This window comes from Nannospalax galili, unplaced genomic scaffold (assembly GCF_000622305.1).
Source record: "Nannospalax galili isolate Female #2095 unplaced genomic scaffold, S.galili_v1.0 scaffold9, whole genome shotgun sequence".
Taxonomy (NCBI): domain Eukaryota; kingdom Metazoa; phylum Chordata; class Mammalia; order Rodentia; family Spalacidae; genus Nannospalax; species Nannospalax galili.
This window is the reverse complement of record NW_008360332.1, coordinates 3,262,885-3,277,525: the sequence shown is the minus strand read 5'-3', so window position 1 is coordinate 3,277,525 and position 14,641 is coordinate 3,262,885. Positions and strand designations below refer to the sequence as shown.

At 37.8% G+C, this 14,641-nt stretch overlaps 1 protein-coding gene across 20 annotated transcripts in view; it reads right to left on the bottom strand.

Moving 5' to 3' along the window:
* Positions 1-14,641, bottom strand: part of Adgrl2 (adhesion G protein-coupled receptor L2) — a 189,784-nt gene that overhangs the window by 14,311 nt on the left and 160,832 nt on the right. For all 20 annotated transcript variants that reach the window (XM_029560275.1, XM_029560259.1, XM_029560264.1 and 17 more), the window contains 6 exons: positions 12,093-12,218; positions 11,588-11,793; positions 10,040-10,213; positions 8,626-8,835; positions 7,249-7,469; positions 5,878-5,944 (listed from right to left, as the gene is read on the bottom strand). In XM_029560275.1, coding sequence (XP_029416135.1) covers positions 5,878-5,944; positions 7,249-7,469; positions 8,626-8,835; positions 10,040-10,213; positions 11,588-11,793; positions 12,093-12,218 — 1,004 coding nt within the window. The remainder of the gene's footprint in view (positions 1-5,877; positions 5,945-7,248; positions 7,470-8,625; positions 8,836-10,039; positions 10,214-11,587; positions 11,794-12,092; positions 12,219-14,641) is intronic.

Below are 14,641 nucleotides of genomic sequence, written 5' to 3'. Positions count from 1 at the left end.
TTCCAACTCTGAGGTCAGATGACTTGTTTTACAGATTCATGAAGTCTTTCAATTCTCCATTTTTGAATGCTCTGATAAAAGTATTTCTTTTTTTATTCCAACCCCTAGATCTAAGGGTAATTTTATTTCCCTGTCATTTTCAGCATTTCCTGAAGTATATAGGGCCACAATTTGGTATTATTATAGTCTAAGGACTTTAAACACCCCTTTATCACCATGGGAGAAAAATATTAATAGCAGCACATTCCAGAAAGAAAATGGCCACTAATTATCTACTACAATGTATAAAACTGTAAGAATGTAAAAACGTGAGATATATACCACTAAACTAAGAAAAAAATATGAATAGAAAATGGTAAAGTCCTAGGGGTGAACTCACTGGAACAAATATTTTTCAGCAAACAAAATCAGGCAAAAGGCAGTTATTTGAGAACGAAAACACCTTCTAATACAATTTACCTAAATAGGATATACAATTAATGATTAAATATGCTAAAGATATTTCATTGTGGTTAAGGCTAAAGACTAGCCAAGCTGGATGTGCCACAGAAAAATGGTCTCATCTGACTATTGTATGTATCTCGTGTAGTCCAGGCTTGCCTAAGACTCACAGTGGAGAATGAGTTTAAACTTCTGGTCCTCCTGCCTCTACCCCCCAAACTCTGGGATTACAAGTATAAACTACCATGCTCAGTTTTATGGGGTATTGAGGATAGAACCCGGGTTTCCCATATGCTAGGTAAACACCCTACCTTCTGGGTTTTATCACATCCCTGGTTCTCTACTGAAAAATTTAATTCTCGGGATGTGTTGGATAATTTCTTTCTATACATTGACAGACTCAGAAAATGCTATGGGAAAAAGCCAGTTATATAATTCTACCTCCAGGGTCAGCAGACAGTACTTGGTGTGAACAATTTACAAATCAATGAGATATATGTTGTCAGAGATGACATTACAACTATAATGTCAATGCTGAGATTTGATATAGTATAGCCAGGCCTCAAGGCTCTCTGTATTCACAAGTATAATTAACCAGTTTGTTCTAGATGAGAAAGTTATGATGAGTACTCAAATAAAATATATATTATAAAGAATAATCAAATTTTAAAATAGTTGAAATGGCTGGGTGTGGTAGCCCACATCTTTAATCTCAGCACTCTGGAGGCAGAGTAAGAGGCAGGTGGACCTCTGTGTGTTTGAGACCAGCTTGGTCTACAAAATGAGTTCCAGGACGGCCAGGGCTATATGGAGAGACCTTCTCTAAACAAACACATGCAAACACACACACACACACACACCCCCATACACACACACACACCCTAAAGAAATAAAAAAAACACTAGATGGATTTTTGTACTTAAGATTGTTTTACAATCTAAAGAAATAGAAAATAAAAATGATTGTGATTGACAAACTCTCACAGAATTTATAATTAAATCATACACTAGAGTTTGGACTCTGCAAAAATGATTTGAGAACGCACCACTAGAGGCAATTCACCAGGACAAAATGCCATCACTTACAAATGGATAAATCACAAAAAGGGGAATGTAAAAAGCTAAAATTTAAAGTTTTCTTTTAACTCATTAAAAAATTATAATTTCACTGAAATATATTTACTAGATTACTAGAGAATATTCATAATACATTCATGTTACATATTGAACAATTTAATATGGTGCTATTAGCAATATATGGAGCGGAATTCTTCCCAGAATGATACAGGACACAGATTGAAGCATAGTTTTTAAAAATGAGGTTATACGGTTCCCATTTTGATCTAAAGCTTAAAATACTGTAATGCTAAATTTCAGTTTCACAGAATGAATATAACTAAGAATTATGATTTTTGTAGTGTAGACTGTTTGAATCCGGTTCCATCCCATTTTCTCCTCTACATCTTCCTTGATCTCTTTAAAACAACTGTAGGAATTAAAACCGGAGACAGAGGTAGCAAGTAAATGCATCTTCAATAAAATCTGCAGTCCAGAACAGTCACATCAAGACAAGCAGTTTTCAAATCAACTACTGTCTGCAACAACGTGTTTCTTTCTTTTTTGTATTTTCCTCAAGACATGAATGACTTTCTGACACTTCTACATTCCTGCTTTAATGGTTTAGAATAAGTGATTCCATTTACTCCCCTCCCCTTTATTTTACTACCTTTGGAATGCATTTAATGGACAGCAGACAGAAGCAGGGAGAGGCGAGTATCCACCACCCAGTGTCTGCTCCTGTCACTTGCACTCTGAGCACAACAGTTCTTTTTGCTCTTTTCATCTCTGTCGTTCTCCTTGCCTCCAACATGAATATTGCTAAATACTGAACTTACATATAGTATTTTAGAATATATATGTATGACCTTTTAAATATATTATATATGTATTATACATGAAAAGATTATCTAAATTCAATTACTCACAAATTTACCAGTAAATTTAGGTTACTAGAACTGTGTCAGATATGTATGACAACCAAGCAGTCTTTTAAATGCCCAGGCTGATGAGTCATTTGGAAAAGAAGCAGGTCATTCAGGAATTAATCCTATATTAACTCTGTGGGCTTATGTGTGCATGTGACTGTCTACAGGTATAAATATACAGATGGTTGGTTAACTCTTAACAGAACTCTACGTAAACGGTGGCAGTAGATCCAGAAGAAAAATGTATTGCTACTCAGCTAAAAATAGTAAATCACTAATCTGGGACATTCTTTATTTTCCAATGACCAATACACCCCAATTCATAATTATATATTATTTTTAAGTAATACGTTGCTGATGTAATGATATGACAGAATAAAACATCACATATGTTGCTGCTAAGCAGGAACATACAAAGAAGTTTTAAAGAATATAAAGGTCCCATGGATTAGAGGAAAAGCACAGCTTGTTTTACGGTCATCAACCTGCTCCACTGAGTCACATCTGTCTGAGCTTAGCAGTTTAAAATTCATTCCAAGCTTGCAAGGCTGACATGGATATGATAAGACAGAGAGAGGAACAGAAACACCGCTCCCAAGTAACCTGGCGGAACTGCACATGTTCCGACCCTTTCTGTCCTCCCTGGAGCTTTTGCTACCTGGCAAATGCAAGTCAAAAACTGCACTTGTATCTCCAGATCTTTGCTGTTAGCCAAGCAAAAACTGATTTCTCCCTGGACGAGCAGCCAGAGAGGTGTTCTCTGAAGAAGACTTCTAAATGCGTATGTGGGCTGAACTCCTACTGAACTGAATTCATTATTAATGACACAGATGGAGCTGTCCAAATGATAAGAACAGCTCCTGACGTGTCATGATCCAAGCCTTCATTAAACCGTTTCAGGCATACTAATGGTTTCTCTGCTCATTACTTATCCTTACTTTTCCCATAGATTTAATAACTCCAGTGCCTGTAGGCAAGATATTGTATAGGAAAGGCACAAGAAGGGACTTTATCTCCCTCAGCCTCTTATTTTTCTTCATAGAACATTAAAAAAGAGATAGTTATTTAGTACGACTTAGTTAAATGGTTTCAATTTGGACAATTCAGAAATACAAAATACTATTGTCTAGGAATAAATAAAAATGGCTACAGGACTATTCCTTTAAGGGACTGTACATAATATAGCTTATTGTGTCTGAACAGATTTCAAGTGTCTACTTAGGTCAACATATTTTCAGCAAACTATGCTTTACAATCTTATTTCTCAATTTAGTTTGGACATTATATTTCCAAGACACTGTTCTGCACTTTGTGTTGGGAGGATTAGAGGGCAACTCAATTGCAGAATCCCAAAGACATGGCTTTTCCCGTGATTGCTACCTGCTGGTTTCTTTTGTTTGTTTTTAGGTTGGGAAGAAGGTTACAAACAGCCCTTCATAGTTTCAGCTAAAGGCATTGGTAGAGCCTAATAATAAGAGATTCATAAGCAGTGAGCCTTCCCTGTAAATGGGTAACATAATAAAATATTCTCTACCCTTTTCTTATTGAGCACATGTTAACGTAACTTCTTTTCCAAATGAAATGTTTTTTAATGTTCTAAAATCAGTGCTAACCTTTAGAAATACAATTTTGGTACAGCAAAAGAAAACACAAGAAACTTTTATGCACTAAACATTCCTAAAGCAACCTTTGCATTTTCCTCAGCATAAATGTGTCTGGCCAAGGGGCTGAGGAAGCCTGCATCCTTAAGGACATTAACTCTGCATTCCACTTACTAGCCATTTCATTCTGGAATTCACTGAGGGTGTACTGATGTAAACTAAGAATTAAAACTGGGACATGAATGATATTAATGAGAAATCAACATAAATCAGTGTTCTTAGAATCACTGGTAATAATTCGGCGGTTTGGTTTATATGGGCATTAATCTCAAATTTTCATTCTGCTTTGTTAAAGTAATTGTAGAAAATAATCTTAATGATAATTAAAATGTACGCAGGCTGTTTCAAGTTTTGTCCAACAATGAGTTGTGTGTGTGTGTGTGTGTGTGTGTGTGTGTGTGTGTGTATGTTTGTTTGTTTGTTTATGTGGGGCCAGAGGTTGATCAACTGTCTGGTGTCCTTGTCAAACGCTTTCCACCTAGGTGTGTGAGGTAGGGTCACCCACTGAAGCTAGCGCTGTATGATTCAGTTAGTCTGTCTGGCCACTTAGTGCAAGTGACCTTCCAGCCTTCGCCACCCCAGCTCTGGGTTTGCAGATAATACTGCAGCGCTTGGCTTTTTCTTCTTACCTGGGTGCTGAGGATGGCTCTCAGGTCCTCCTGTTTATGTGACAAGCACTTTACCTACTGAGCCCTTTTTCTCAAGGTTATAAGAGGCTAGTTAACATTAATATACCCTGAAAAGCTCATAGGTCATATTTTTGGAAAAAAAATTAGGAAAAAAAAAACTTTAGGGGCCAGAGAGATGGCTCAGTGGTTAAGAGCACTGACTGCTCTTGCAGAGGACCTGGGTCCGATTCCCAGCACCCACATGGTGGCTACGAACCATCCTTAACTCCAATTCCAGGGGAATCCGAAGCCCTCTTCTGACTTCCGCGGCATTGCATGACATGGGTGCACTCACATACACGCAGCCAATACATTCATACACATAAAATAAAAATAAATAAAATATTTTTTTAAATCTTTAAAATAATAAAAACTATTTAAAATAATAATAGATAGTATTTAAACTTGCTTGTTTCAGTTTTCATCTTATACTGGCTAATAACACCCATTTCTGTCGGCATAATGCTGCAACTGGGTAAAAATTTCAAATATTAAAATCCTGACATTTTAGCTGCATTTCAACTGTATTTCAACCTTGACTATAGGTAATATAAGAACTTTAAAAAATACTTCAGTGTAACTATTGTTCATTTGTATCAAAGTCACTTAAAAATAAAGTTCCTTTAAAAATCAGTATTGCACTTGGTATTTGAAGTCTTTGCAAACATAAGCTTATTTCTAGTGAATTTAAAATTCACTTAATATTCCTTTATTAATCTAAGCTAATAAAAATCATTTATGCCCTAAAAGAATTTAGGGTATGGATGTTCATTTAACAGTCCTAGATTATGTTTAATTAAGTCTTGCTTTTCTAAAATATTCAAGCAACCCTTAACATGGCTGCTAAGTATTATTTCTTGAATAATGATACTTCAACACTCTGAATTAGAAACAGGACATGTTACTTTTCAAGGCGAGGTGCTGTTCAGGAATAGTAATTAGCCAGTGTATAAACTTCAATAATAGTGTAACGGTTTAAATATACTACATAGTACCATCCATTAGATGGGCATGTTTACAAATCTTTGAATGCATAAATAATTAACAGTAAAGCGACTTATCTTTGTTTGAGTAACAAGTTAAAGTAGCAAATGAAGAGGAGGTGAAATAGGAGTCTGCTTACCAGAATAATGAAGGTAACAGGCCCGATGAAGCTCCATATGAAATAGTTATCAACGTGAAGCCAGCAACTATTCAGAAGAGGAAAGACTATGCATTAAACCACTTCCCTGGATCCTCATCGCATCAATCACATAGAGAACCACAAAATTCCAGCGAACAAACCATCCCTCCATCTGCCTTTGAAAAGTCACTAATTATGGGCAAGAAGAATTTTAACAATTCTGACTTGGTTTCGACTTAACAAAGGAGAGCAATTCATTTACTTCATCCAGCCTGCAAGTTTCATCTGAGGTTTGCCATCTGATAAAACCGTACCACATCATGTTTCTATAGGAAAAGCAGCAAATCCCTCCCCAGCCCTGAAGCCCCAGGACCCCTGATTCATTAAGAACAATCTGAAACAATATTCCAAGGTGTCTTTCTGGCTGATCTCAATTAAATCATTTAACCCTATGGAACACAATAGAATTTAAAGAAACCAGTTGCTATGGTTGTGGCAAAATAGTGTAGCAGAAATGTAATGCCTCCATTAGGAATGGGTGAACACTAGGAAAAAAAAAAAATCAAAGCACACAACTCATATAGCATTAAAGTAAATGATGCATAAACTCATTAAGACAGATTTTACTTAGTGGTTCATTTTTCATAAAATATTGAATCCCCATTGAATTTCTCTTATTTGTCTTTTTCTCATCTGTACAGTCAAAATGCTTTCTTTACTCCAAATTACTTCTTATTAACTAATTTTATCGGAGGGAAAAAACACCAGAATGTGAAGGCAAATTCATGCCTTTAGCAAATAAAACCTTAGGAACGTGGCTGTGGCTTCCTTCTATCACTTTTCACTTTCTGTAAATATCTGTATATTTATAAATGAGAGACGGTGACTTATTTTAATCCTTTCACACTGGCTGGTAAAATATTATCGAAGTAAAACATATGGGACAGGACGAGTCACTGTCACCACGCAGAGCGAGCGGTGACTGCAGGGCCGGCTGCACAGCCTGAGTTAACGAAGCTGTTGGCTTAAGTCCGAACAGTTAAACCTGTCACATGCTGCAGGTTCCAGAGAAATTTTACTTAATATCTTTCTGAGGCTAAAAAGTTATTTACTTTTTCAATTTGTTTCAGGTCAATCTTTTGTGTTAAAAAAGAAAGTCCATAATTTAGAATCTGCTTCACCAGACTACAAATCCTCTGACCCCAGAAAAATCACAGAAGACTTGATTGTAATTTGTGCACGGCATGCCCATTCTCCCACCAATAAAGCTTTCAGATGCTATTTTAGTCTGTCAGGGACCGTCACTGACAGCTAACAGGCTTTAAAAAATTATTCACTTGAAAAACACTCAGGTCGCTTGCAATTACTTACGCTTTCTGTGTTCCATAGCTCTTGTAGTCAATAGCCGCCGAAACACCAACCACGGTGGCAGGAAACAAGTATCCAGCGACATAGTAGTATTTCTTCCTGGAATATTCACTCTCGAAAACTTCAACTAACATTAAGTAAAGCTGCACACCTTCTAGACACATCCAAGCAAAAGCAGCAAGAAAGAAAAAGTGGAGAAGTCCTGCGAATATGGGGCACGCGATCTAGGAAGGAAAGGAAGTCAAAGGAAACCCGTGAATCCAAAGAGCCCGCACCTCTGACCCGGGCGTGGTGGGTGTGGTGGCGCAGGTTTTTAATCCCAGCACTTGGGAGGCAGAGACAGGCGGGTCTCCGTTGAGTTCTAAGGCCAGCCTGGTCTACATAGAGTTCCAGGACAGCTTGGGGCTACAGGGAGATCCTGTCTCAAAAAGTCAAAAAAACAAAGAGCCCGCACGTCAACTATAAAACCTTCCCTGGCAGATATCGCTATTGTTTTGTAAACAGATCATCACTCTGAGGAAACTACTCTTTCTTCAATATATATTATTATTGGACATGAATTAAAAGCGATGTAAAAATCACGAATGCTACGCTTGAATAATGTAATGACAAATGAATTAGACTTCATCACCATAAGACAAGACTATTTTAGTGAAATTATGTTTCAAATAGGAATATGTATCATCAAATTCTCTTCTCTAACTTCCCACTATGAACTCTAAATATCCACCTGCGGGTGATTTGCTTTGCAAGTCTTTAGAACAGTTGTTTGCAGACACATTATCTCTGTTTTCTATAATGGAATTTTCAAAGTTTGCTTTAATGACAAATACCCTCACTCTAATTGTGTAGGATTATTTCCTTTTCCTATCTGGGGCATTCTCAAATTTATCCCAGATGAATGCATAGTGATGCATTAACTAATTATGCTCTGTTTCTGACACTGAGGCCTCATGATGATGAATTAATTGCTTTAACATGAAGAAAGCATTGTTGGTCAGAATGCCTACAGAAACGGGTAGGATTTGTTTGTTTGGAGACGGGTCTCCCCAGTGCTGGGATTAAGGGCGTGCGCCACCCACCACATTGGGCCAAAGTAGGACTTTTAAAATACCACCTTTCCATTTCATTTCATTTCTCATTCAACACTCTTCTACTCAAATGACCTAACAAGTGAGAAGAGTGCACCACCTTTAATACATGAAATGAATCAGTTCATAACAACATTACTGACTGAGCAGTCTTATAATTTATTACAAATTATCTTTCAGTATTACCAAGTCAATTGCATCAAGCAACAAGGTCAAACATCACCCGTGCGCTCACACCTGACACGTAATTTTCAGAGACCCCAGGTCAACAAACTCAACAAGTGCTTACCGTGTATTTTGTCTTATCAATGCCTATTAGAAAAATAAACTCAGCAATGAAAAGGTTGATACAAAGGTTCTTGTGAATAGTATTACGGTCACTCTGTAGACCTCGGAAAAAACAGAAGGTGAAGACGCAGATAGCCAGGCAGACAAGGGAGACAACGATGCCCACCCAGGTGATGACAGTGAGAAGCAGTTCATGGACGCCATCTTTATACTGGAAAACAAAAAGGTGTCAGGAGCATCAGCACCCACATCACTGAGAGGAAAGGAGTTCAGACACAGCCCTTAACCCTGAGGTTGCTGAAGAATGACACTCAGAAAACAGTTTCATGTGTTCCAATGGCTGATAAAAACATTCTGACCATGCCAGAAGTGGTGGTGAATGCCTTTAATCCCAGCACTCGGGAGCAGAGGCAGGTGTATCTCTCTGAGTTCAAGGCCAGCCTGGGCCATAGCCAGTTCCAGGGCTACAGGGAGACCCTGTTTCAAAAAGACCAAAAGGAAAAACAAAGGGAAAAAAACAAAAACAAAAAACCCCCACCGTTCTGACCACAGGACAGAGTCCAAAAAACCGTCTTACTTAATTTACTACTGAAGATTTTACTTAGAAAACAATGCAAGAGCCCAAGTCTTTTAAAACTGAAAACACCTTCAAAAACAAGTAGAGAATATTTTTGTGAAATAAAGAATAGTTCCAATAAAAAAGTTGGCATTCTCATGATTTTGTGGCTAACACATAATCCAAATTTAAGTCTGTACTTGCTCTTTTTTTGGGTTTCAATAGACTTAGTGAGAGCTAAATAAACAATATGAGCAATTCCTGGTACTCCTAAGAGTTTTTGAGGGGGCAGACCTGGGAATCAAACCCAGGGCCTTGCCTTGCTAAGCCAACACTCTACCACTGAGCTACAGCCCTAGTCCCACGCTATTCTGTGAATGTTTTTCATCGTCTTCTGTCATTCTCTTTAACCACAAGAACCAATTAGATATGTTCCAGAAGCTTTTCTGACTTTTCAAGTCTGTAGCTCTACACAGCTTTATTTTAGTTTCCTAAAAATATTTAGGAAACGCTGTGAAAATGGACATCAATATTCAAGCCAGGAATTGGGACCCTATACTTGGAAACCTTTGTTTCTTTGATGTGACCTGTTGTCCTTTTTAAAGAAGTCTTGGTTCTCTCTAAAAAACACTGAGGCTACAGACAGCACAAAGTGTAAAGTGATACTAGAGCATCCAAAGTAACGCTAAGCAAAGGCTAGGGCTTTGTAATCTACACAGATAGGGTCAAAACAATCAGAGGCCTGCATTATTTTTGTTTGCTTTTTAGTTACGATAAGCAACCAAAGACGGACTATTACACAAGGTGTTTTGATCTCTGAGGTCTTTCTCTGCCACTAATTAGAAGTGCAAATACTTACTACAATTTTCCTATGGGCCATGAGAATGGCAAAATTGGTTAGGTGGCTGCACGCACACGTCGTGCATGTTTTATTAGTGTCAACCAGCTTGCAGCCCTGGGTAGACCAGAACCCCATCATGGTTCTCTCTGAGTAGTTCCAGAAAGAGCAGTTTGCGTTGAAATAATTGTCAGGCTGGGAAATAAAATGACAAGATGAAATTAGGATTGTTACATTTGAAGACATCACTAGCAATTGTTTAATATGTACAAAAGGTAATTTAGATTAAACTTTGCATGTTTCGGACTATAAAGTTTTTCATCAGCAAAACTGTGGACTGTGTTATACGAGGCAGGTACCGGGCTTAAGAGGGGCTTTATAGTCCGAGACCCATTTCACATGATTACTATTTCCATCTTACCATTTTACCTACTGATGGTACATTAGAATCTTTTTTTTTTTCCTTTCTGACAAGATTAGGGCCATGAATTTTTTCTGAGAAAATTGAGTAAGAATGAAGTGTCTTAAAAATCCATTTTCAAATTTGGACCCATTTTGGGGTGTACTTGGGACACAGTGGAAGCATTTGATACTAGCGCGGCAAGGCTCTAAAGAGGGAGAGACAAGCGTCTTGACCACATATCTGTCTGGACGTCACTCTCCCCACCCGGGCACTCACTCATTCCATTCAGGGCAGCCAGTCTTCTAACAAACAGTGATTTAAAGACCAACACGCACTGTAACACACCACACATGAAACTCATCTCCTCAATTGTACTTTAAACACAATGCCTGATAACAGTTGTGCCAGTTACAATTAATTTTTACACGTGTATGTGCTCATATGTGTTTTCATGTTTGTGTGTGTACACACCCACGTGTGGGTCAGGGGACAACGTTGGGTTTGTCCCGAGGAAGTCATCCACCTTGTTTATTGAGACAGGGTCTGTCGTTGGCTTGAAGCTTACCGTATAGGCTAGACAGGCTGGCCAGTGAGCCCAAGGGATCTGCCTAGCACTAGAAAGGCATGCAACCATACCTAGATCTTTGGTTTTTTTTTTTTTTTTCCCCTTACTAGACATGTGCTTTAATCAGCTAACCTATGGAGCCAACAGTAGTTATTTATTTTTGAACACAGGCTCTAGTGGACCAAACTCTGGTCCTCATCTTTGCAAGGCAAGCTCTTTACCAACTGAGCACAATGTACCTAATTAAAAAAAAAAAAATGATGATTTGCCATACTAAAAAGGCAGCCTTAAGAGTTAATACCCTGCTGCTAAGGTAAGAGTTAATTTTCATTTGAAAACAAATTAGAGTCATTTACATTTTCTTGTTGATTACTAAATTAGCTTTCATTAAGAATACACTTAAGTTCTAATAATCACTGAACCAGGCTCATTTAATTTTATGTTCATAGACTTAAATAAACTTGTGTCTCTGACCTAGTCCAACATTTACAATTCAAATGGAAGGTCTTTTTTCCCCTCCAGCATCCTCAGCAAGTCAACTTTGCTGTCCTTCCTGGAGAATTTTAAACACCCCCAACTTCATTAGCATACATTAACTTACATCGATGTGTGGCAGGGTGAAAAGCACGGGATCTGTCAGGTACACTCGGCTGGACTCTTTATTGATGGAAACGGATATGACGTGAGAGTTCACAGCAATGGTGCTGTTTCGACCACTGAATTCGGCACCCAGCTTTATGGTTGCGTTTTCTGTGCTAAGGAACTGTCCTAGACTCCGGTAAATGATGAAAACCAGCTTTGCAAGCCCTAGGAAGGTAAATAGTCATAGGACTTATAACAAATATGCTCATGAATAAAATAGCATGCTTGAAACAAGAAAATGGGGAAAGTTCTATGGAATCTTTATTTAGATCAAGTTTATTGAGAAAGAGTAAGGCATTATTTTAAATCGACTTTTAATGCTAAGCCATTTTTGTTATATTAAAGGTAAATTCTCAGTATAGTAGAATAGGTTCAACTGAAATGAAAAGAAAAGCGGGAGGGAGGGAGGGAGGGAGGGGAGTAACAAGCAAAGCAGAGCAAGGCTGTCTGTCTGTCTGTCTCACCGTTCCTGCTGTTCTGTTTGACGGTATTCGCCGAGAGCTGGATGGAGCTACCCCCTCCCTTGATGCCCAGAGGAAACTTAAAGTCTTGAACCTGCCCTTCTGTGCTGAGTACCGCAACCTCCAGAACTGGAAGAGAGAAGAATCAATCAAGGAAGGGGGAGAGGGCGCTCTTTAAATTCAACTTGCTGCTCATGACGATCCTATGGAAAGTACACTTTTCGACCCCTTATGAAACACGACTCATTTGGGGGTTCTTGTGTTTAGGAGCTTTTCAGTGACCATTACTTGGCAGTGGTAAAACTATGAGGTACAAATTTGAAAGCATTTCTTGTACATACACACCTACTTCTATGCATGAGAAATTTTACAAATTGCATATGCCAAGTTTCTGCTTTCTAAAAGCAGTGAGATTAGTAAGCATATTCATGAGAAAATGTCAACCATTACGTTAGGATTTGTGAGCCAAATGTGGCCTGGATGAAGATTTATGAGAACACAGCCCCACGGGAGTTTACATGCCACATATTTTCTATGGCTACATCACTGTTACTACATCAGGTGAACATTTGGAAGATAACATGGCCTGAAAAATCCAAAATATTTACTGTCCCCAGAAGAATACAAATGCCAAGTATTCCAAACAAGAAACAAACCCAAAACTCTCAAAGGAAAGTGAGCTATATACATCAGACTGAGAACTGGAGGCAACATTTCTAATTTTTTCTCAACAACAGTAGCAACTGCCTTCAATAATTTTGCCGTTTGTTGTAAAGAACGCACACTCGCATTGTATACTGCAAAACACGAAATTATTCATTGAATTTTTAAAAAGAACCAAGTTGTTGTTTCTACTAAAGTTAACTACTATTAGTCAATACAAGATGTCATTTTATTGAGAAAATGCATGAATTGTGTGAAAAATGCATTAATTTTAGATATTTTAAAAGTAATACTCTTAATAGCAATTCAAAATTATAGTCCAAAGCTGGGCATGTTGGCGCACACCTTTAATCCCAGTACTGAGGAATCAAAGGCAAGAGGATTTCTATGAGATCGAGGCCAACCTAGTCTATATATTCAGTTCCAGGCCTCAACCATGCCCCCACACCAAAATATAGTCCAAATTTTTTTTTCTCAGTATTTCACCCTCAAGTGCCTAAATTCCTGTGCAACAAGTCCTTGCAAGGCACATGTTTGTGTTTGTGCACATACAGATGTGAAGTTAGTCACTGTCTTTTTTAATATAAAAAGAAGTTCCCACCACTGTGCTCTTGGGATTCTTATATACCTTTCTGTAAATCTCTCACAACCTTGTTTTGTAAAAATAGACTCAGATTAGTTGTAAATATGAAAACACTGGCGCTTCTTAGAAGTAATTCTACCACATGTCAAGCCACTCAACTGCAACTATGACGACACTCATGTAACTCCTGGAATTCTACCAGCTGCAGAAACTGGCTATTTATTTTACTCCTTCCTGTTTGGAAAGATCAAACAGATGGTAGGTGGCTGGTTTCCTTTTCTCCTATGAGATTCTATGTGTGTGGGTAGGAGATCCAGAGGTGACGTGCAAGTGACAAAATTATACCCCTAAAACCACCAGCACAGACAACACACCCAATGTGGCATCACTGGTTTGCAATTCTAGCAGTTGGGGGGTAGAAAGAAGAGGAACAGAAGTTCAAGGTCAAACTCTGAATTCTAATCTAGCATGGTTACATGAGACCTTGTTTCAACAAAACAAAGGGAAGCAAAGCACGCACACACACACACATACACACACACACTCACACATATACTCACACACACGTCCCTCTCTATAATTATCTCTTCCTCACACTGAAAGGGACTATAATTACTAATTATTCCTTTTTAAAAAGTCAAGTAAAAGAATAAAATTTTCTTTGTATTTTCATGAAACACTCCAATGTTCTACATGTACACATGTAACACTGTGCACACCTAACCCATATTTATTAAATAATCATGCTCATAAAAAATAAAAACTAATTTGAACTTCCAAAAGTAACAGAGTAACTACTGTAAATGACCACTGATTTGAAAAGAAATGTTTAAGCAATGAGAATGGAACACTGAATGGAATAATCAACTTTATACCAGTAAATTTGTACCAAGCAATAAATGCCGAGGAAGACAAAGCGAAAATTTCCAGAAGAATTAAAACTGACTGAAGAAAATATATAAAACCCCAACAGTTTATGACTATTGGAGTGTCAATTCGCCGTTTAATAATTTTAAGCAAGTTTTATATTTTGTCTTTTTTTTCCAGAAACAGGAAATGTATACACGCTACCTCACTCCACAAGCCTCACGTAAGAATACAGGTGAGAAGCAGCAAGAACGGTGTAGAGTCCCACTCACTAAAGCGAGGCCCACAAATTCTCAATACGTACATTCTAAATAAACAACTTTGATTCATAAAAGGTATGTAGAAATTAACGTCTTACAAAATGTGGTATTGTAATTTACCAAATTAAAAATAATTAAAGAAAAATTTTTAGCAGAAAGAACTCAAGTGTATTTCAATT